General features: G+C 42.5%; 1 protein-coding gene across 12 annotated transcripts in view; it reads left to right on the top strand.

Annotated features, from left to right (window-relative positions):
* Nucleotides 1–25055, top strand: part of nav1a (neuron navigator 1a) — a 100794-nt gene that overhangs the window by 45250 nt on the left and 30489 nt on the right. For all 12 annotated transcript variants that reach the window (XM_071476309.1, XM_071476303.1, XM_071476313.1 and 9 more), the window contains one exon: nucleotides 299–625. In XM_071476309.1, the coding sequence (XP_071332410.1) occupies nucleotides 299–625 (327 nt within the window). The remainder of the gene's footprint in view (nucleotides 1–298; nucleotides 626–25055) is intronic.

Here is a 25055-nt window from a genome sequence, read left to right as displayed (position 1 = left end):
AAGCACACACACACACAGTCACCTAGATACCAACTAATCCCAGATTCCCTCTTAAAATCAGTATAACGCTTTTTCAGTTTGGCCCCTTTGAGAGAAGAGGATGCAGGATGGGGAGGAGGATAGATGATTGGATGATGGAAGCAGATCCTAAGCTTTTCTGGGGAAAAAATAGGAAATTAAAGACCAACATTCACTTCCTGTCTGTTAAAAGTGTGCACATCCCTTTCAGCTCTGAGGGGAAGCTCACTGTTTTGAAAATATTTTAATCCTAAAACGTGTCCTCTTTTTTATTTCATAGCTGTGTGGAGGGCACCGTGTGCTATGACAGTGATGAAGCTGCTGCCTTCTCCGTTTCCAGTCTTTCGAACCGCTCCTCTCCATTGTCTTGGCGTCAGGGTCAAGCCAGCCCCCGTCTACAGGCTGGTGACGCTCCTTCCACAGGTAACGCCCAGACAGACATTCCCCTCCGGATCAGCCACACCTCCCGTATCCACCTCATTGAAGCCCTGGACGACTCAGATCCGTCCTTGCTGAAGGTGGATTACCTCAGTGACAGCGACCTCGGCGGGAAGAGCCCAAATGAGGATGATGAAGATGATGATGACATTGACGATCTGGGGAATGGGTAAGTTACGTTGTTTTTATTTGGAAATGATTTGTTTTCACCCTTGCTTCATTCACATCAGCAGCAATAGAAACATTTCCTGACGACATGACGCTGTAGTCAACATGCTTGTAAGGTGAATCCTGCCACCTGCCAACTGTTACAACCCCACAGCTGCAGTCAGGCTTACAGTTAGTGATTTACCAGCACAACAAACCCTTGATCAGCCCCTCTGTAATGCATCACAAGCCCCCCTCATAGTGTCTGCTTTAACACTGGCAGCTGTAGCCCCCCTGATGCAGCTGGCTCTGCCATAGTCAGAAAACAGCCCTCTGGCAGAGTCCGGGAATGATGTCACCATCGTCCAGCCCCCTCGCAGAGATCACCCTGTCATATTCAGCTGCGAGCCCGCCGGCTCTGCCAGCAGGCCTCCATGTGGAGGACCCCTCGCAGCGTTGGCTCACCAGAGCCCCCTGGCAGGGCTAGGAGGCAGATGTCTTTGAAAATGGGTAACTCATTCTGTCTAGCCAATATGGGATCAGTCAGTGCTGTCAAGGTCAGAATGAGTTTTGTTTTAAAGTAGCCATGGTTTCCTTGGATCAAAAGATTTAATGTTGAGATCACATCAGAAAACAAAACAAGCCTCAGAAGTGTTTGTTGGCATGTTTGCTGTGTTGTGTAGCAGTTGTTACCCCGGTGGTGTGTGTCTTTGAAACTGTTCTCGCTTTTATGATTGGTGCATGTGCTAATGTATCCTTTCCCACATCACACATATGCACCTTTCCATTCAGTTCACACATCACAGCTGGCTGCCTCCAGCTGTGTGACTGAGCAGTTTCCAACCAGTGTGTCATGGTCTGTAACCCTCATTCATTATCTGCTGCATAATGGGCGACAGTGGAAGAATCTGAAATCATTTTAATGTGAATGGGATTGTGTTTTGGTGTCTGTCTGGGTGTTATTGATGACAATAACATGACAACCCAAAAAAGATTGTGTAGTGTGAGAGATCCTGCTGGTAGCTGTTGTTAGTGTTTAAATTGTTATTTATCTCCCTGAGTCTTAGTCACTCTGTCTCAGTCATGTGGTAATGTGTTGTAAGAAGACAACACATTACCTTTCTGACTACCTTCAGGAAGAATGATATGTTTCTCATCAATACAGAAATACATTAAAGTAAGTTTAGAGGGTCTATCGAAGAATGAGTTGAGTCTGAGTTGTGTTCCCTGGACTTTATTCGTTTGTTTTGGAAAACTTGCAGCTCTTGTCCCAATATGAGAAAGTATGACAAAACAACAATTGCACACCCAGCATCGCGTTTCACTGAACAGCCCTAAGCACAGTGAAGAAAAACACATTATCTCATCGCAAAGTATGATTCTAGTTCTTTGTGTGTGTGTGTGTGTGTGTGTGTGTGTGTGTGTGTGTGTGTGTGTGTGTGTGTGAGAGAGAGAGAGAGAGAGAGAGAGAGAGAGTATGTGTGTGTGCAAGCTGAAGAAGTTGGCCAACCAAACTAAAAAAAAAAAAAAAAAAAAATCCCATTGCTTGACATCTCCATGGTGACCACAAAAATGCCCCCCCCCCAAGTCACCAGGAAATCAATTGCAACACAGTTTGGGTCCCTGTAGCTTTACAGTGTATCTGGTCATGGCCTTCAATTACTGGTTATACAGGTTTATTGTTCTTTGTGTGAGGAGTTAAACCAAAAAGCAACATTTGTTGGCTGCTTTACGGAAAAAGGTTGAGAAAGAGAGATGAGAGAGAAAGAGATGACAGCAAAACAGTCTCACAAGCTTGTAAACAGACAAAAGATGGGAAGTGCAGCTGTTTGGATCTGATCTTTATCCTTTAGATCCAATTGTCACTGAATTAATTGTTGAGTTATGAGATGAGATGAGATAAGATAAGATTAACTTTATTAATCAAATTGGGGAAATACTTTAAAGCTGCACTAGGCCCAGGTTTGTACTAGGTGTGGAATAATGTAAACATGCGTATAATCTAACATTATCCAAAACAGTTTCTTGTCATTCATTGGCTTATATATATATGCTGATACTAATATAGCTGCAATGAGCTTATACTGTATATTACTCCAGCCTGGCCAATTTGTCCATTAGGCCCAATTTTCATTTTATTTTTTCCTATAATTTTTTTGAATTGTTTGGTCTATAAAATGACACAAAAATCTGGACTAAGCTCCCAGGTGACATCTCCAAGTTGTTTGTTTTATCCTATCAACTCTCAAAAACCCACAAATAATCGGTAGCATAAAAAAACAAACAACAAAAAAACAGAAAAAAACAGCAACATATGAGAAGCTGAAACCAGCAAAACAGACATTTCATTGTGATAAATCTTAGACTATTGACCTGTTATCAAGATTAAATCTCTGCTGATCGACCAAACTCTTAATAGACTTTTCATTTTTCCATTTGAATCATTATGGACATTTTGAGTCTGTAGTTTGTGGTGTGGTGCCTTCTACAGCTTCAGACTAATAAATCTTTACCACTGGAGGGCAGGCTGGTGCTGCTGTTTCCCCTTTTCTTCCTGTTCTCTCCACCCTGTCAACTTGAAGTGACCCCATGCTGGATTACTCTCGCTTATCTCATAATTTATTACACTTCCTCATCCATTATACATGGAGGCACTACCCCTGTCATACAGAGGTCACACTACACTACCAGATGAGCATATATAATACATAGGATTTCCCCACATACATTATGCATCACAAATGCACACATGTTCTTTGTTTGGGTTCTGTTGCCCTCATCTCTTTGTTGTGTAACACTAAAAAGGAAAAAAACAACAATAAAAATCAAACTTATATGGATGAGCAGGATTTGACTCATCATGGGTGACTCGCTGTGACTCACCTGAGTGATATTGTATAGACATGAATCACATTCACACAACAATAAGTTTACAGTGACTGTACCATGACCTGTCTGACACACAAACCTTATACACTGACATATACACACACATGTGCACTGAGTCAGGACCTCTTATGTCAGTTATCCATTTCCTGTGCTTCTCCAGCCCGGGCCTCTGCCTGTCTGAAGAGCTCCACTTACATCTGGAACCAGAGCACTCCCAGTAACCCCACACACACACACACACACACACACACACACACACACACACACACACACACCCACCCTCCCCAAACTCTCACTCACACTCACGTCACTCTCACCAGGGAACAGCAGGAAGGGGGACCATGAGGTGCTTATTCCACTTGTGTGAACTTAAACAGTAATGAGATTTAGTCCAGTGTAGGCAGTGCATTTACAAATCTGTAGCTCTACAAGTCCCTGTTAATTCATAGTTTTTCATGGTGAATTTATTGTACAATTCAGTCTCACCTTTTTCCTCAAGCAGCAAGCAACTGTTTTGAGCAGACAGTATCTGATGTTGCTACCTGCCCAGCACCGAACAACAGGCAAACAAAGTCAGCAAAACACAATTGGAAAGGAAATCGAGTCTGGCAAGCTTAAGACCCAGATGTTTATCTCAGGAGTCGGGGGAGGTCAAACCAGCATACTAGGTCAGACACATGGGACTCTCCTGGGATGATGATGTTGCTTCATGTCTGCTGCATGTGTAAAGTTGGAAATATGCTTCTGTGGAAACATAAATGCCTTTGTGCATAGTGTGAACCTGCAAATCAAGCAAGCTGATTTGTTGATCCGACATCCTGTTGAAAGTTGTCTCTAGTTTTTCTAGTCCTACCACAAAATGATCCTGTAGCAGAGAATGGGAAAATTGATCTTCGAGGCATTTGTTGTATTGTAGCGCTGCCTGTCTTGTCATTGTCCCGTCCTTTTACGTTTATAAATCCAAATTCTTTCATGGTTATTTCGTGGATGTTGTGATGTCTTTACACTTGGTTTTCACTGATTTCTTTTTCGTTTTCTTTACATTGAATTTTATATACATATAGTGTAAAAGAAACACACATGCAAATGTTTCAGAATGGCACTAATGTTGCTTTAGTAGGCAGTTGTTTGTCAAGATCATAGCTCTAGCAGCTTTATTAGGTGATAATGTCAGGGCTGCCTGTTACCTCAGTTACAAAAAAGTGATGCCTAAAGCTTTGAATAATAGTTAACTAATCTTTATTCCTTAACAACATCCATTTGTAGCCATGGATTTCGGCTTTATTATCACATCTATATTACAGCCCCTGCATTCCTCCCATACCCAAAAGGTTCAACACCTGTGATTGACACAAACACTATATTCACATTTCCATAACACAGACAAGCAGGAAATCCGCTGTCTAGAGAAGAGCTAACACCACACAGCACAGTAGGGTAAATGCTACGCTTTGTCAACAGCCTTTTTCTTTTGAGATCAACACTTTGTAGTCTTTCTTGCACTGTTGAGTGTGTGAAAATACATCGGGAGGCAAGATACTGTGCTCAGAAAGGGAGAGTTAGCTCTGTGTGTGTATATATATAATTATATTACAAACCTGGATGAACCATGGAGTCTATATACAATCAGTGTCTGAGCCTCATCTGGGTTTGATAGATAGCATTGATTGCCATTGTTGTTGTTCGAGTAGTGGTAATGGGCTCAACATGCACATACACACGTGTCAGTGATTGGTTGAGCATGTGGCTTGTGGCTTGTTTTCTGCCCCGCTGGGTGCAGACGCTTTTGTTTCTGGATGGAAGAGCGACCTCCCATTAGTAAACGCACACGTCTCCATGGTTACGCTGTGAGACAAGCTGCTTCACTGCACTAAACGTCTGAATTATGAAAATATTTTTTTGGAGCAGGACACACACACACACACACACACACACACACACACACACACATACATAGACACACTAAGCTTGTTGAAGCTTTTCAGAGGACTGGTTTAACTGCTTTCTAGAAAAGCAGAAGTAAGCTTGTTGTTCTTAGTGTCAGTCCAGTGCAGTGGAAGGAACTGAAAGAGGAACTTTTTAATAGAGAAGTAACATGTTTTGTACACAAATGTTGCCAGGAATAAGCTTTGATGTCACTTTTTCCGCATGCCTGCCCCAAAATATTCAAACACTGGAGCTAGACCTGCCATTGCTCCTAAACCTTATCTCCAGTGTGTCAGGGCAATGAATGAAGACCGTGTGTTTGTGTGTGTGTGTGTGTGTGTGTGTGTGTGTGTGTGTGTGTGTGTGTTTGTGTGTGTCTGTGTGTCTGTGTGTCTGTGTGCAGTTTGGGTATAGACAGGAGTTTTAGTTTGTCTAGGTCAAACTCGTCCTGCTATACTCTGACCCCATCTACTGGCCAAAAAGTATAACCACACACACACACACACACACACACACACACACACACTCTCTCTCTCTCTCTCTCTCTCTCTCTCTCACACATACACACACACACACACAAAGAACCTAATGCAGCCTGACAGATCTGATTAATGAATTCCTCCTTCCACATCTGGATCTGATTTACGTTACAGGTGATGGATCCACTCACTTACTTAGTCACTCACTTTCTCTTTCTCTCTGTCTCTCTCTCACTCACACACACACACACAACCTCCTCTGGATGTGATCCTCAGTGGACACACCCAGGGCTTTCCTCTTGCTGAGAGCCAGATCTTAACAAATGTGACTCATACTGCAGTCCAGTTACAGACCCCCTCCCAAAAAAAATCAGCACAGCACTTTTTTCCTATCTAGACACAGTCACGCTATTTTTGTGAGGTGTAGGTAACAAAGAAGCACATACATTTCATATAATTGCAACATACAGCTGATTAAATGCTTTTGCCTGTATTTACATTTGTTGTTTGCCATGTTTACATCTCGAATGACTTGAGGAAATGAAAAATGTATCTAAAACAGTGGTGAAAGAGAGAAATAGATGAGTTGTTAATTTCTTTTCGAAACATAGGACTATCTGATGTAAATATCAGGTCAAGCATGTTTCATGGGTTTGCCAATTGATTTTTATACCATATTGAAATGAATGGAAACCAGTAGCTGCCTGAAATGTAAGAACAAAGTGGTAAACTACTGAAAAATATAATATGATTTATAGTTAAGCAGCTAAAATGAGCAAAAACACGCGTTTAACCTTTTCAGTCCATTTATCAGCCTCTGTAAGTCGCTCATTAACTTTAAATATGGATGTTTTGCACTTTGTCTTTTTCAGAACACCCACAACTGTTTCAATATGAAAACTTCTTTGATGTGAATAGTTGTATTTAAGATTTATGATGAGTTATATATACAGTATATAACAAAACTGAGTTCACCCCTGGTCAGTAAAATGTCAAGTCATTATAAATCCTGTACATTTAATACAACTTTATTTGTTTTTAGCCAAGGCACAAGAAGAATGAAGCCAATTAATTTGGAAAACAGAAATGTTTGACCAATTAAACTATAAAAGTGTCTCTATTAAAGAGCCAACTCCAGCTGCTGTTTGCTGAAGTTGTTTTGCTGCTTGACCTTCCACTATGAAATACTCATAAGGAGTTATGTTGGATTCAAGTCAGGGGACATACAAGGCCAGGTCACAGTTTTCACTTATTTCTCCTTTAAAAACTCTTGATTTTTGGGATCATTGTCATATTGGAAAACTCCTCTCCTGCCAAGCTTCAGGAGACTGGGAGTCATCTTTTCATTCAGTATTTGGGTTTACGAACTTCACTGTGCCATCTATAAATGTCACCTCCCACCTCTGGGCTTCACAGTCGGCACTATGCAGTCACTGTTGCTGTCTTTGCCAGGTCCACACCAAACATGCTGGACCTAAACAAAATGGTCTAAACAAATTTATTTTGGTTTCATCCGACCAAAGAATGTGCTGCCAATATTTATCTGGCTTCTTTTCATGTTCTTTGGCAAAGTTTAGTCTTGATGTTCTGAGCAAGTTTTCTGCTTGGGCGCCACCCATACCACAGCACTTACCTGTTTTTCAATACAAGGTTGTGCAAATAGTGAATTGTGTACCATCATTTTTTGAGGACGGCATCTGTGACCTCTGGTATTGGTAGTATGGCTCTTTCTATAGGTTCTAACCACTACTGCAACTGTGTTTCAGCTTATGTTTTACCGGACCTTCCATTTTTAGTTGCACACAGTTGTCTGGTTTCAGTCTGGGAGTAATAATGCATTAGACACAACCCAGGCCCAAATTGAGAAAGCTGTACATGAACTATTCAGGTTTGCCCAGTAAAAAGTGTTACAAAATGCATTTTGTCATAATTCTGAAGTTGTTAAATATTAGACCAGTATAATCCAATCTAGATACTCAAATCAAACCATGCCACTGACCTTTGTAACGTCATGAGGTCAGAATTGAATTCCTAGAATGAGAGTTATTCACAAAAGCATCATAACCAATAAATAATAAAAGCAATTACTCAGTGAACTCCTCACAGCCTCTTTGTCCATTAATTAAAATTGGACACAACCAAACATTGATTCTCAAATTTCTGCTTTAAGATGTCTCCCTCACTCATCGTGTCTTTCTCTTTGTCTGAGTGGCGCTGTGTGTCAGAGACGATTCACATGAAAAGTTGATGAGAGGCAGATTGAGGTGGGGTTCAGGAGGGCGATGGGCCGTGTGTTACTCTTGTCATCCACTACCTCCTCTTGTCTGGGCCTCTCTGGTGCCTCTCTGGTTCTGTGCAGCGCTCCTTTGGCTCTGTCTGCTCAGTGTGGCGTGTAATCAATTACTTTTCCTGTCATTATGGAGGGAACTTGTCTGAAGGGAGGAGTGTGCTCTTTCTTTGTTTCAGCACGTGTGGGCAAAACACTAGAGAGAACACCCATGGAGAACGCGCACACACACACACACACAGACACACACACACACACAGACAGCATTCTAAATTAATCAGAGCTATTCACCATGGTCACATGAGTATATATGAATATAAGTCATGTGGATATTACTGTGTCATTCTGTATTGTACTCTGAATGCAGTTACACACACACACACACACACACACACACACACACACATATATATATATATATATACATACATACATACATACATACATACATACATACATACATATATATATATATATATATTACTATATTGTTTGTCTGTCTGGCTATTCTTCTCATGGATGATGTAACTGGCTCGAGCTGTAACAGCAGGACGCCGCTGACAAACAATAATGACATTAATCTGTTTGTCCGCTAAATTGGCACAGACACACACCCACACCGCACATGCACTCATATACACATATCTAGGCATACACACACAAACACACAAACACATTAAAAGATTTAACAAAGAGTAACATATGGGGCTGTGGAGGGATTTGTAGTCCTAGAAACCCCCTGACACCTTCTATTGCAGCAAGAACAACGTCCCTCTGTACCTTTTTTATACTCTTGTGTTTGCTGAGGCTGTTTGAGCCACATGGTTTCATTATTAACCTTCTTAATGCACTACATTACACTGTGTAGTTTACTGTAAGACCAAACAAACAAGGGACAAACCGCAACTGAATGAGACTTTCTCGTAACTGTTCATCCGCAGTGATTTCCACTGTTGCTTAAGAAAATATTTACTTTACTTTTTCTACTACTTCTTTTTGCCACTCTTTTTTTTTTCTTTCCATGTCTCTGTCTGTCCTCACACACACACACATCCACACTTTGATGTAGAATTACACACATACACTGGTGTTAATGTGCAAGTAGACTGCAGTCAGTTGTTGCAGGAATGCTTGACTTCTCCTCCTGTCGGTCTCCCTGGATATGTTTAGTTTGACTGTGGGCCATATCATTATTGTGAAACATACTGATGTTGAGCAACAAACACGTGTTCTCGATGGGAGCTTGGGAACTATACTTAAATCCCACACACAGATTTTCCCACATTCTGATTTGGAAGGAAAGAAAAATTTGGGAAAGTTAAGAAATTTAATTTTTCTCTGCTTCCTTGCCATCTTTTTCTTCCACAGCATCTATCCCCTATTCCCAACATGACTATGCTCTCTCTCTCTTGAAGGCCGTGTCATTCAGCTTCCTCTCTCCCACCCTCCACCCAACCAAACGCCAAAACCACTGTCACGGCTACTGTTGCCTAGACGCCCCCCCCATGCTGAGGACTGGTAAATCCCTATGGAGACGCTATGGAATAATCCCCGCTAATTCCTGGCTTCCTCTTATGGCAGGTTTGGAAAAGAATAAGAGAACTCAGGGACTTGGTCAGCAGTCTGCAAGGACAAGGGGCCATAGATTGGGGGTTTATGATGGCCATGGTGTGTGTGTCTGCATGTGCAGGACCCCCACATAGTTCAGAGGGATGTGTTACCATGTCAACAATACGAGCGTGCAAGGGAAATAAACGGAGTACGTGAGTGTGTGTGAGTGGAGCTTCCTAACTTACAGAGGTCAAAGGTCACAACTTTTACCCTATGACCAGTTTTATCCCATCTCCTTTAGGGGAAGAGATGGATCCTGCTCTTCCTGAAGTTGTTTTTCATTTTCTTTATTTTCCTTTCTCATTATATAATAACGCTCAACCTACAGAAGAGATGAAAAGGGGGAAATGACCTGAAAACAACAACTGATGGTTAACATGATGCTAAACCAACAAGCATAGATATCAACAATATAGACTGACATCATTCAGTCAACAAACCTTTGCTTTTGAGACTTAAGAGGAAGGCTTATCCAGCCAGACAAATCATTTTGGTTTAATTTGTCCAGGTTTTAAGACATCTACCTCTGAGATTTTTTCCTCTGCAATCCAGTGGAAGTGAATCTAATTTGGTTTGTGGTGATCACAGCATTAAAAAGTTAAATAATTAAATAATTTATCAGCAACATGTCTTATCAGATCAAGTGTCCTTGTTACTCTGAATAATCCACAGGCTTCACTATGAAGAATTTTCATTGGCATTACTTCCTACAGGAGAAAAAGTCTCAATGAAATGAACTAGCTTTGATATCTTAAATCTTACTAGCTTTCTTTTTAGCTCTTTATACAAATCCTAGAGCGATGCTGCAGTAAAATGTAAGTAATTAAGCTTACAGGTCAACAACTATCAACTAGATGGAGGTAGATTTTGTACAGACTGATGGTCTATTGGCTGGATTGTCATGAAATAGCTGCCTGTGGACTTTCCTTTGAGTTTTCATCTTTTGCCAGCATCAGGGCAAAACTTTAATTTGTCCATTACTTTAGTTAATGACCAAATATGTTCCTATCAGCCTCTGCTGTACTTTGTGGTGTGTGGTTAGTGCAGATGTTATGCTATCACACTAAAGTGCATGGAAATGGTAAACGTTATACCTGGTAGACATTAGTATGTTAGCATTGTCATTATGGGCATGTTAGTACATGTACAGCCTTACAGAGGCGCTTGTATGGCTGTTGACTTTTCTTTTTACTACTATACAAGGTTTGTTGGTAGTGTCTTTGGTGAATTATCAAGAGTGAAGGCAACACTGTTTCAGGAAAGATTATTCAGTTTTGTTCATGGTTTAAAAAAGTGTGATTTTTCAGTATATTGGGGCGACAGCAGAAATTTCATAGATGGATACTTGAAAACCTGGGCAAATCTAACTGAATAACATATGCAGTGTATGTAATTTGCAGTATATAATACACTATCTGCCTGGCTAGATACCAGGGGAAATCATTTTTGTGTAAAACATTGTTTTCAGTGTTAAATGAGAACTTTCTCTGTTATTAAGAAAGAAGAGTTTGAGGAAATGATCAGGTTCAATCCTCAGAAGATTGGTTCCCACAGTAAAAAACAGTCTCCTCCTCCACCACACACACACACACACACACACACACACACACACACACACACACACACACACACACACACACACACACACACACACACACACACACACTCACCCACCCACACACCCAAACCTTGCTCTCACTCGTTCATACCCTCCCTCTACATCTATACAGCCTTTAAAGTACATTCTTAGTTCCTCTCTAGGGGGTAAATGAAACTGCATGGTTAAGGACAAGCTTTTTAGGAGCTTTGGACAGAAGCTGTCTCAAATCTACGCCGCACACACACACTCACAAACACACACACATACAATATGCACACTCGCGCTGAGCCTTGGGAGTTTAACAGTGGGGTGTGACAGGGGTTTGTAATGCGCATAAGACTTAACCTTGCTTCCCTCCCATTGACTCCCACCGTGTTATTCTCTGGAGCTGTTTGGACATTAGTCACACACTTTTCTTTTTGCCCTCCTGCCATCATTCTCCCTTCCTGTTCTCCTCATTACACCATCTCTTAATCTCAACCTTTCCTGTGTGCTCCAGTGCTCCCAACAGTGAACATATCCTCATTATTTTCCCAGGACACGCGGGCTGAACTGGTTGCAGCAACCTGTTTAGCCACATTTTAACTCTCTAGTATGCTGGCGGTTTTTTGTTTTGTTTTGTTTTTTTTGTCCTTTCTTCTGTGTCTCGTGAAAGAGAAAGCATATTTGAAGTCAGCTTTTTTTGAGCAGTTCCACTTCATATTGTCCTCAGCAAACAAAACCTGAAGAATAGCTTCCTCTCCAAGCAGGAGCCTAATTAGATGCTTTTGGTGGTCCAGGCATGGAGGGTCCCTCAATTAACCATGAGAGCAACTTCTCAGACTGGGACATACAGGCTTTGATGTTCAACCTTGAGTGTGTCACTGTGAGGTCATGTTTTCAGCATTTGGGTTTTTAAAACCTTGGTCTGTTGTTAGTGAGGTAATAGACTGAGCACGCAGGCTCGTATACAAACTATGGCTTGACTCTTCCTCTGAGGGAGGAGGGAATCTGCCAGGAAATCAGATAGTGTGTGTGTGCAGACAGATTCCTTTTACATATCCATACATCTGAGTACACATTTCATGATTAAGATACAGGTACATCACTCATCACACATATTTACCGTTGTGGTATGAACACAGTAACTAATCATTCAGCTTCTACTGAGGAAATGAAAAAAAAATCCTATTTCATGTACAAAATACATACTGTGTATACATGCTGGATCTTGAAAACCCTTTGAAGAAGCACTCAAAGTACTTCTCTGTAATATTAAATATTCATTACTAAATGCACACCAATTAAGGTTAAAAAATCCATTTCTACAGGTATTATTTATTTAGTTTAGTTTTAGTTTAACAGTTAAAAACTGCTTCATCACAACTGTGTGAGGCTGGTTCGGTCAGATTTGATTGACCGTGCTGGCAACATTAGCAAGCTGCTGATCATAGGACAGTCTCAAGACGGCGTCCATTAGTAGATCTAGTAAAAATTAAAGTTGTTCCATTTCGGATTCTAGATTTTGGAAATGCCTCCAATGCTGCCTGAAATACTGGATCAGGAAACGGAGAGTACTTGAGTCTCTGGGTTTCCTGGAAATTAATTCTTCTTCACCATTTTAAAATAGGAAGTTGCACCGTGATGCCACTGGCAAGTGCTGTTGTAGGGCAGAAGTAAATAAGTAATAAGTAAAGCCATTCAATGCATTATTGGGGATTATTACATTTTTTGTGCGTTTTGAGTGTTCCTGTTTTAACCAGCATAGCTTTTCTAACCTTTACGACACTGGTCAAGTGATGCTACTCAGCCAATCATTGCGACTTGATTCAATGAGTGAGATTTACACAAAGTGAGATGTGTGAGACATGTATGTATCATGTATTTGTTCATGTTTCACAAAGGTTTTAACGTTAGCTATGCCACACAACAATCACAGCAATCACATCACATCCAAACAGGGGTAGTCGTATACAGCTGTTTTTTTTTTTTTATGCATCAATATTGGATTGGATACTCGGTATTGGCTGATTTGCAAATTCAGGTATTGGAATCAGTGTTGGTAAGGAAAAAATTACATCAGAACATCTCTTGTAAAAATTATTTATTTTAGTTATTTTAATTTCATTTCATTTTTATCTTTCAGTCTCAACATTGATCTCACTGCCAACATGGACAAGAAATTATTAAAATGGTAGTAAGAAGACTCACATTAGGAAAATTAATGCTAGAGATACATAGTTACATACTTTAAATTATTCTCAGTATTTAAAGAAGCTGATAACACTCAAGAAAACTCCAGTTATGTGATTGAGGAAGAGAGTGAGGAAACCAAGTGTTGTGGTGTGAATGTTTTTGTTCCAGGATGACAGTTACATTGAGGGAAGTGAAATTTAATTAAGAAACTGAGAAATATCTGTGATAATGAAGAGGAGTATTCCAGTCTGTGTCAGTGTGTGTGTGGGGGGGGGGTGTTTTATGTCTGTTTATATACAGTATGTGGCTTAGCAATAGTTGCATGTGTATATCTGTCTGTGTGTGTGTGTGTGTGTGTGTTCCTGGTCTGATAAAGGGGATGAGCTTTCCCAGGTCTCTTGTCTCTTTCATCAGCAGAGAAGTGACAGGTTCCCAGGGTCAAATGGATGACCCTGTCTGTATACTGTCATTATACAGTTACATCACCACCTAATTATACTGGCCCACCGCATCAACACACACACATACACGGATGTTGAAAACAAGCACTGTGGCCTTAGATACTGGGTGAAAAGGAGGCTATGAAAGAGTCGCTCTTTGATGGGGAGAAGCAAATAAACAGAGAGGCACAGACAGAGGGAGCATGTCTGGACATGAGTCAGTGGTCAAAGTAAAAGCTGGCCAGACTGATGCAGAGCGCTGTCCAGCTACCCTTTCCAGAAACTCGGATGAGAGGAAAGGAAAAGGCTCAAATTGACTTGAGGAGGATTTCAAGTGTGTGTGTGTGTGTGTGTGTGCGAGTGTTTGTGTGCTCATAGAAACAGTTTTCCTTTCTCTTCATTAGTAACGCTGGGCAACAACGATGGCAGCGTCTCCCCACACCTGCAGTTCAGCATGCCAATGTGCCAATCAGACCCCCCCCCCCCCTCACACACACACACACTCTGTGTGCCCACCTGGCCCTGCATGGTACGGGTGAGCAGTAGCCTGAAGAATGCTGCCTTTGTTCCCTCTGCACTTAAAAAGAGTGTGTTAATGATCTCTTTTTTCCCCTCTCTGTGGGTGTGTTTTCTCCAATCTCTCTATTTCTATCTCTTGTCTTTCTTTTCTTCACCAATCACACCATTTTCTTTCGCCAGTCTTTACTGAAAAGACAGTGTTAATTATCTCAATCTCCCCCTCCTCCGACTGTCTGTCTCTCTCTTTCTCACCCTGAATTCATTTATTGAACCGACCCAGCAGACAGGCACATCTATTCACTAGGGTCCACTCAGTGCTTAAAGTGTTTAAACACCACTGGATGTTGTGAGGGGGCAGAGCTCGGGGGGGAGTGGATACATGATACCCACTCTTTTCCTCTGCAAGTCTCCAATAGCCAATACGCACTCTGTTACAATAGAAACACTAGAGTCATTTACCCTCCCTGCTTCATTACATCCTGATTGAGGCTTCTTTATGCAGGCGACAGTTTGGCTGATAGCTGGCATTTCTTCTTGACATTGCAAAAAGATATTCAAGTGTAATAAATCAATGTGTAAGAAATGTACACTTAATGTACTTAAATTTAAGGTACTTTGCTCCAGTAAATTCCACTGTATTCTTATTCTTGTCTACACTTGACAGATTTGACATACAAAACATATGACCAGGCTGTAAATTTTGATGCATTGTTACAGAATAAACCAAGCAAGAGTATCAAGTAGTTGAAATGAACTCCACCTTCACTACTGCTGTATTTAAAATGAAAATGCAAGACCCATTATTAATAATTTACTGATTTCACAATAAGTCACTGAGTCTGCAGCTCAGGCAATTTTGCAGCTCTTTTCCAGAAGTTATGGACCTTGAAACATCCATTTGAGCATCATTCTAATTAATTAAAGAGCTAAAAAGGCAAAGCAAGTTTTGCAACATAAGGATTTACTCAGGCAAAAAGAATTTTCACCTGGCAACCCAGATACAGATAGTTTTGTGATCTATAAGGAATTAATAAATTATTCATTAACTATTAGTAAGGCCATTATTATTATAAACCCCTTACTAATAAGAAAGTAGTGCAAAGTGCAAAGAGTTTGTTAGCAAAACTCTGTTGTGGAAAGAAAGAAAGAAAGAAGGAAAGAAAGAAAACAGCGATTTAGAATAATAAATACAGCGAAATAATAAAATTAGGTAAAGGCTATATCGGTGACATAACAAGTGCCTAGTAGCGCAGTGTAGTGGAACACTTTTATTTTTTTAAGTGGCTAAAGGAGTAAATAAAACGAATGCTTTATCTCCCACGGATCAGTATTAAAATAAAAGAAATGCCCGTTTTGAACGTAGCGTTGACTCGGTGTCAGAGGCTTGAGTGAGTGGTGTCGGCGGGGTGTGTCTTGTGAGTTGATTAGAGATTTGAGAGCGCGAAAATGTCTGTGACATGTCGCCTGAGAGAATGTGATGACTGCGTGGGTATCCTGCGGCTGAAGGCGCGTTAAAGCCTCGGAGCGCTTCTTTTTTTTTTTGGGGGGGGGGGGGGGGGAAGGCACAGCTGGTCGCGATCAGTGAGACGGGGTCTGGAGGAGGAGGAATTTGGGGTGTTGCCTTTCTGTCCATGCCTCCCTCCCTCCCTCCCTCCGTAAGCCGTGTGTGTGTTTGTGTGTGTGTGTGAGAGAGAGAGAGAGAGAGAGAGAGAGAGAGAGAGTGGAGGCACTGCGGGAGCGGGTCAGTCAGTTAACGCTGCTGACTCGTACAGGCGGTTCCCCGGCTGTCAGCGGCGGAAAGCACCGGGCAGAGTCTCTCTCTCTCTCTCTCTCTCTCTCCCTCCCTCACTCGCCTCGGAGCCGCAGCGGCGGGGATGAGCTCCTCCACCCGGGGATGAGCTCCTCCACCCGGGGACGAAGCTCCGTGAGAAGCTGGACGGTTGTAGAATGAGCGGGCGCGTGCTGACCGGCAAAATGCCGCAGCTCGCGGCTCCGCAGCGCGCGGGGAGGACGATGCACTTCCTGTCAAGGTAAAATAATAATAATAATAATAATAATAATAATAATAATAATAATGACGAGACCGGAGCCACGCGTGTGACCGGCCGAGAGAGAGCGCATGAGTTCGCGCCCCGGTGACACTGCTGTCTGGTTGCGGGATCTGCGGGACGGGCGGGGAGGCGAGGCGGTGTGACAGCGGGGAACGGGTTGTAGAAGCCGGTGCGTAAAAAAAAAAAAAAAAAGCAGCAGCAGCAGCAGCGTGTCTCATTGATTAAAAAAAAAAACTCCCGACAGCTGCACGGTGGCACGGCTCATTGTTAGCCCGTTCTAGGAGACTGTGTGTCAGTCTGCACGCCGACTGAAGGATGGGCTGTCGGTGAGCGAGTAGACGGAGCTATGGTCTGCAGCATATAGGCGCATATAGACCTCAATGCGCAAAGGCATGTGTTGAGTCAGCGCTGTGTTTTATGAGGGACGGCAACTGAAAAGGCAGGAAGGTTCCGGTTCCTTGATGGGAATCTGTATCAGAGGCGACGCACTGGTGTAAACCGTCTGATGGGGATAGCGTCAGTGTGTCAGTGGATGTGAATGCAGCGGTGTGGATGTGTGTTTCAGGATCTTACGTGCTGCTGGCGCGTCCATTGTCTTAAGCGCAGTGCGATGACAACTGGTTGCTGGTGTTTGGTGGCTCAGTCAGCAGAGACAGGTATGCGCGTGTGTAAGTGGGTGGGTGGGTGTGTTCGTATTGATTGATCCGCTGCGGGACCGGACCCGCATTCTCCTGAACGGCTGACCTACATTCTCAACGACGCCTTCTCACGGTATAGCTGCAGTGATTGGGTGAAAACCAGCAAGCCTCCTCCAGATCATCTTCATGCCCACGCCATGAGCATTATCTAACTGTGGGCCTGTGTCTTACTGTGTGGGCAAATGTAGGTCAATTGATACGTGTGGGCTGTTGATGGTGACTGAGGAAATGTAGCAGCATGAAAAGACGCGTGTTTGTTAAAACAGTGAACGCAGATAAAGAAAATCTATTGAGAATTATTGTTAGGATCAACCCTAGAGCCAATTTGCTCTACAGATGCATTAAGACAACGTGGACAGACAGAGACATGCTCTTAGGGTATTGATTCAGAGTGTGTGTGTGTGTGTGCACATTTGTGTGTGAAGGGGTCTGTGGGGGTAGTGTGGGTCAGCTTTGCTCTTTTTGGTAGACTGACCCCTATAGGATCCATCGACCCTTTATGTAAACCCATTAGACCAGAGTGGCCCAATATCAGAGCATTAGATACACACACACACACACACACACACACACACACACACACACACACACACACACACACTATAGAAACACCTCTCACCATCTAACTCACTAACACACAGTTTTGAGTCCCACAGGAGCAACTAGGGTGTTTTTATCTGTGCGTTTGAGTTGGGCATGTGTGCTTAAACAGACTGGCTGTCAAAAGACTGATAAATGGTCAGATACGTAAAATCTGACAGGCGTGCGCACACACAAACACACACCGAACACACACAGTTCACTCACTCATCAAGCTATATGACTGAAGCCAGAGGTGAGTCCTTGCACAGGCAAGCCAGCATGTGGGTGTCAACGTTTGTATTTAATCAAACATAAAACATGCATCACTAGCTAACCAGTTCCCGCCAACACAAAGATTTGATCAACTCTGTTAGTCATATTGAAAGCAATCCAACATCAACTTAATGTCTGCCCCTGTGTTTGTGTGCTTGCGTGTGCGATTTGTCATCTGAACACTATACAAATAGCCCACTCAGCATGACCCACCCCTATCTAGATTCCCCCCTGGTTCACACAACACAACCTCATCCAAACAGCAGATTTGCGAGCTGGTGACATCACTCATTAAAGCGAGTCGCACTCAGATCCTCTCAGTTTGTTTTAATTAAATAAAAATGGCAACTCAGTCACTGTGATTCAGGCCAGACCCATGTCATAGCTGATGTCATTTAACGATGCATGGGAAATGTTGGTCATTGGTATATCAGCAGCTCTGATTGGTTGGAGGCTGTAATGGTCTCTGGCCATCAGATGATTCATTAGAGAAGCTGCATACTGTAATTAAAGCTGAAATCTGTACTGTCTTTATTGAATAAATCATGATGATATCCATCTGTAGGGTGGAGTGGAGTTCACCGTGCTATTGAGAAATCCTGATCAGGTTTGACAGGTAGCACCTGTCTGCTGACAGTTCAACTCCTTTCTGACTTTGACATTTTGTTAAATTAAATACTGGGCATTTATGTTACCTGGTCTTAACATAAGGTAACAATTTTTCCGCATCCCAGCAACAATAAGGTGAGACACATTCGCAAATGCAACACAATCCTCATCACCCACATAAACAAAGTTCGTCTATTGTGCGAGAGTTAAGGGCTCAAAGACAGATTAGGTTGTTTTGGAAACGGACTTTGCTGACTCAGAGGGTCAACGGCCTGTTGATAATGTTACGCCTAAATGAATCATGATTTATGTACTTTTCTCAGAACACAAACATGTCCACACAAGTGCAGATTAATGTGATAACAGCCAGACCAGTATGACTATTATTTCTATCTGATATTTTCAATAAAGCTTTATTTTCAGCATCCACACTGTCAGCATTTTTAGATTTATTTACAAATGGCTTAATTTTCTGTGGACTAAAGACCCAGAGTCAGTGTGGATGGAAGGCAAAAATGGAGAAAAGCACATGGCTAAAGTGAATTCATGCCGCCACTGACTCTTGATGCTTTGTAATTAAGTGAACAAGTTTGCTTGCCCTGCCTGCAAGGTCATTAGGGAGACCCGAGAGCAAAACAACACATGCTTGTAACCTGTGCTTGTAAGACACATGTACATACACTGTTTTATTGTACACACAGGAGCCTGTGTTCACAAACAGAGCTCATATTTTCACGAGGTGGTGCCTCCTGTGGTTTAGTTAGTTTCTCTGTTACATCAAAGCCAGAGAGGGACCTACAGCCAGACAACATTACACCTTAACAGGCTTGCTAGGGACTACAGAGAAAGCTATGAGCCTCCCCTCAATGACCATAGAGAATAATAACTTCTGGATGTCATTTTCACCCGGTAGTGAAGCAGTTTTCTAGGGAATTGAGAATGAGTAGAAAACAAGACAGTGTCTTGCATTGAAACGTTCAGGGCTTCCTTTGAGTTAAATGGAAATTGAGACAACTCCTCCAGTTTGTGTTGGCGCAATGAATGTGAGTCTGTGGATTCCGGTTTTAATGGAACCTCTGGTTCTGTCATTTTATTTTTGTGTGTGTCTGTGCACTCATGCATTGGTATGCATATGTGCGTCTGCATATGTTGGAGGATTAGGGAGTGGGTCCCCAGAATACACTCGCTGGAATGTGAAGTGTGTGTTTTGAGCAGCCCGGGGGCAAGGAATGTCTCCCAAATTCACTGTAACAACTTTAAGTGGCATGACCAGAGTGTGCATGTGTTATGAGTGACAGCAGGTGATGGGTGTGCGCTCTTGTGGGGTATGCCCCAAGGCCTTTCCGTCCCCACGCACAACTTATTTTAACGTATGAAAACACACAAAAATACACACAGCGCCCGGTCTGTCCCGTCCACTCACAGCATGGGAGTAATGTGTGTATTTTAATAGGTGTCTGCTTTATCGCAGCCAGGAGAAGTGAAAGAGAATCTCTGCTGCAGTCAATGAGCCTTTCATTCTTTTCTGTTTAGGTGGTGTTTGGACAACCTTTGGCAGGTGCATAGTGGTGTTCTCCTCAGATGTGTAGCCTATTTGTGAAGCTTGATTCAATTTAAACAATCACATTTGATTCACATGTTCTCACTTTGTGCTTGCTCTATCTTTTTCTGTCTTTTTTTTTCTTTCTCAACATGTCTATTCATTTCCTACCTCAAAACGGATTAAAGAGAAGCTGCTTGGCCTCTTAAGAACCACCAGCCCACTGATCCAGTCCAGTCTGCACATGTCACATCTCACAGTAATGTGGAAGCAGACTCCTGTCTTCTGTACTAATCTGGGAGATTAACACATAATCAAGTGGGTTGGAATTAGTTGATGAGCTGTTGTCATCAGAAAACATGGAGATGACCATAGACTTGCGTGCAGATCAGGGAAAAATAATCTGGCCTTCCTACATTGCAGCGTCTTTGTTTGGTGACAGGACGCCTTCTGTAATTTTATTAACGGGTCCATTGGTCCTGACTGAGGCATTTGGTAGCCAAGTTGAGCCACTGCCTTTTTTGGCCCTTGAACTACAGCCCATATCAGGCTGACATCATAGTTCCTCCATCTGTTACATGTGTATGAGTGTGTGTATGACTGTTTGTTGTCAGTGGATATTTCCCGTTTTGGTACATTTGATTGTGTTTAAAACATAGACTGCATCCTCATTTCTGCAAATTGATACCAAACTATAAGATTTCTCAGTTGATAGCAGTAATTCATCTTGTCTATACAAGATTTTTCCTTCCCAGGACCTAACAGGTTAGCTGTATCACATTTCACCAATTTTGTTGTCAGTATTGTCTGTGTTTGTTTTGATGTATTTCTAGCAGGATATTACTGTTCTCAGCTCTGCATCCCGGACAGCTGTCTATTGCTTGGGGTTTATGTTGCTCCAGGGTTTGTTACTTTACTGTATTCTTTTGATCAAAAAGGCAACTGTCAGAGGAACTGTTTGTGTATGTGTTTGTTCTTTTTCACATGACTGCTGGACCATCTTTTGCACAGCTGCTTCAAGTTAACAACAACCTGAAAGTAGCGTGCTTCATTCAAAAGTGGAACCTCCCTCTCTTTCTCTCTTCCTCCCTTTCCTTCCCTTTTCGTCCTCTCGCTGGTCCCCCTCTTTTCAAACCAAAACATCCCCTGTGCGCAGTTAATTCGCACAGCCGTTAAGTCAGCTGACATGTCTGGAGGGAGGCCAGGGGTAATTCTACCCCAGGATCCAACCCCTGTCCTGGGCCTCTGCGTGGTGGGGTTCCCCTTGTGAGCTCGTCCCCGGTTCTTAGCCGTTGAGTTGGGGCTGGGAAGTGCTCCACACTGCACCCCAGGCTGAACTACTTATCAAGGTGATTTAAAAGGTCATTCCACCTTGTCCCAGGAGTGCTGTCCCTCTTCTGCTTCCTGCTCTCTCATAGAGAAGAGAGGGACTTCGGAGGTCAACGGTTACTGGGTCATAGTAGAGCTCTGCTGGTCAAAGCCTAACACGCAGATATTTTAATGTTCTTTTGTGAAATCTAACACTCTTTGACCCAATTCGTCATGCTCTCTACTTTAAGAATATAAGGACACTGTGTGGAGAATTTTCTCCAGTTCTTATTCAACAGTTAATGCTTTGTGTTACCTATATATTCAGAAGGCATTGTTTGTATTGTGACGACATTCAAAGACCTGGGGCAGCCTTGTTTAGACTTGGGGCCAGTAACCTTTAAACTTTAACCCTGTTAGAGCTGAGTCAGAGGAAGACAAATGCAAAGAAAATGGAGAAGACAAAGAAGAATGTGTGACTGGTTTCTCTCAAGGAATCCCCTGTACACCTCTCTCTACTGTTTTCCTTTTTGGGGCTTACAGTATGAGAAGATCAAGATGACCCAGTAGGCGTGAGCATGATCAACAGTCACACAATTTTTGCTTCCAAGAGTATTTCACCACTCCAAGTTCCTTATATGCAGGTTGGAGCCTTTCACCATTCTTACCGTCCTGCTTCATTTCAAGGGGATGAAATAGTTCAGAGCCAAGTTGAATCTGGGCCGCGATGTGTTGAACTCTGAACAAACTTCATCCATCCACCCAGGGGAGGTCAGGAGGAGAGAGGAGATTCAGAGATAAATTTGCAGTCTGAGGAGGATTTTGCCAGAGGAACTTCTCCTCTTCTCAATCTGTACAGTTTTCCCTCTCTATCTATCTCCACCTCCCCCACGTTCAGATAAAGGGAAAGAAAAAGAATTTTACTGACCAGAGTCCTGGTGCGTTCAAGTGCTTTAACTTTCCATCTAGAAAGCCCCAAGCATTTGTAGAATGTGTCCCCATCCTTGAGGAGAACTTGGAAGAATGGTGTATCACAGTATTCTTCCACACACCTAAGAGCCAGTAATATGCAGCCTGGCTGGCTTTGTGTAACCCTCATTGGAGCAGTGACATGAGCAAAGCAGCCATTCCCACCAGCCACTAACATCACACACTCGCTAATTCAAGATTCACTATAGGGGACTATGGCAATTCAGTGCATTAAGTGTGTGTGTGTGTGTGTGTGTGTGTGTGTGTGTGTGTGTTTCCGTGTCCGTGTCCTAAACCCCCAGGCCACTGTTGTCAGGGTTATGCCTGTCAAAGACACAACAGGGTTTCTCCTCTCTGTGATGGCCATTTAGGGATGTGACCTCCTACTGTATTTCTCTCCATGGACTCACAGTCAGACACATACACACACACACACACACATACACACACACACACAGCACCTCTAGCTGAGGCCCCTGGCCTGCTCTGATCCTGGTGGCAGATGGAATTAACAGTAATTATGAGCTCATTAACTCCAGCCTGTTCTGTAATCCCCTGTAATGCCCAAATACTGCTGTGTGTGGTGTGTGTGAGTGTGTGTGGTGTGTATATGTGCATGTGTGTTCACAAAAGACTGTCCAAGCAGCCATCACACATTGTTCCATTTTGCATCATGGAAAGAGGACAGAGAGGAAATAATAAATAACATGGAAGAGGAAATTAATTTCTGTGTTGAGTGTGCACCCAAAGGCAGGCTGCCTGCACAATCTAGTTTTTAATTGTGTCTTGGCAATAATTTACTGTAAGTGTTTAACAATACAACTCAGCAGAGAGCATGTATTGGGTAGCTAATTAAAAGCCATTTTAATGACAGATTTGTAGCTAATTATTCTTCAAGTGCCCCATGACAACAATATTCTGCCATTAAAATGTGGTAGAATCAGTTATTTATCAGCATCAGTGTGGTGTGTACTGTATAGCAGTTTTTCTGTGATAAGAACATACCATGACTCCAGAGAGCAGCAGATGGCTGCTACTTTATGGAAATAAGCAGCTAAAGCTACATTTGTAATCAATCTGTCTGCATCGTAACTACAATAACAGATAGGTAATGTAAAGCATGATCACCATAGCTACAGTATGTCTGCAGTGGTCTCTTCGTGTTATGTCTGTACCGGCCTTATATGTCAGAATTTGAGGCTTTCAAGATATAATATGAGGTGGGCCTCCACAGGGGATTCTTACATAGCCCTATATATGGTGTCGCAGTGATGGATAAGAACACAGCTGCTGAAACAATGAGTGCGAGCTAGAGCATGTTTTAAATGCTCATCCCACATTTCTACTTTCCATTTGAATGGGAAATGATGATTTTACTGGGATAATCTGCTCTGCTTTTAATTCATCAAGGTGATTCACAGATCTGTGTGTGTGAGTCAGTGTGTGTGTGTGTGTGTGTGTGTTTGTTTCCTGGTGTTAAGCTGCTGAAGTGGTCCAGGGACCCACAGAGTTAGCCATCTGTGCTCACCAACCACACTCGCACTCTGCTTTGATTTTAACAAGTAAATGAACAACTGCATGTGTTTGATGGGAGCTCATGCTCATTGTCGTCATGGTTTTTATCACAAAATTTCTCACCCCTGAATCTACTATATTATATACTGTGCGCAACTGTGTTGAGAGGAAACACTGATAATGGGTGTGGCCGTCAGCTGGTCATGCTGCTCTCCCCTGCAAATGAGTCATTTTGTGCTGTGAGAGTGTGGACGTGTGTTTACACCAATGTAAACAGTGTGTGAAATCACTGTTGATTTTACATCCTGTTTGTCCTGACTGAAACCTGAAGAGGATTTTAAAGCGGAGTTCCTGTTGAAAAGCTAATTTTCTTTTTTTGGTTTATCTGTTTCCTTTAGGATTTTGTCCGTTAAACTTTATAAATATGATAAATGACATTATTCATGCATGCATACATCTGCTATAAGGTGGAATATAGCATTTTGGTGGCAGGATGATAAATGAGTCTGTCTTAGCCACAGTATTTTTTTTCTCTGTGTGTGTGTGTGTGTGTGTGTGTGTGTGTGTGTGTGTGTGTGTGTGTGTGTGTGTGTGTGTGTGTGTGTGTGTGTAGGCAGATGTGTCCTTTACCCACATGTTAAAGGCCAAGTCTCCTGCTTCCTCTTCAAGTTGATCTCAAGTGTGCAGACACATACACAAGCACAGACAATGCATCTCACCCAATTGTCATCTCTTGCACCACTTACAGTCTCACATATTTAGTCTTTAGAGAATCTAATGACTTCAGCAGCCTTTTCATATGTGCCCCCTCTGGTTTCTGAGCTGGCTGCCCAGTGCCAGTCTGGCAATGCCCTACTTTCCATTTGCCTGAAAAGGCATCACTACAACCAGGAACCCGTCTGATTTAGCCATTTTGGGTTCTGCCATGTGACACTGTGGATTTTAATAGGAATGGAAAGTTCCTGTCCACTGTAGGACTGC

This window comes from Trachinotus anak, unplaced genomic scaffold (genome assembly GCF_046630095.1).
Source record: "Trachinotus anak isolate AG129_WGS33_773 ecotype Australia unplaced genomic scaffold, CSIRO_AGI_Tana_v1 ptg000004l, whole genome shotgun sequence".
Lineage (NCBI taxonomy): Eukaryota > Metazoa > Chordata > Actinopteri > Carangiformes > Carangidae > Trachinotus > Trachinotus anak.
The sequence above is the reverse complement of the archived record's forward strand: the minus strand, read 5'-3'. Positions and strand labels throughout refer to the sequence as shown.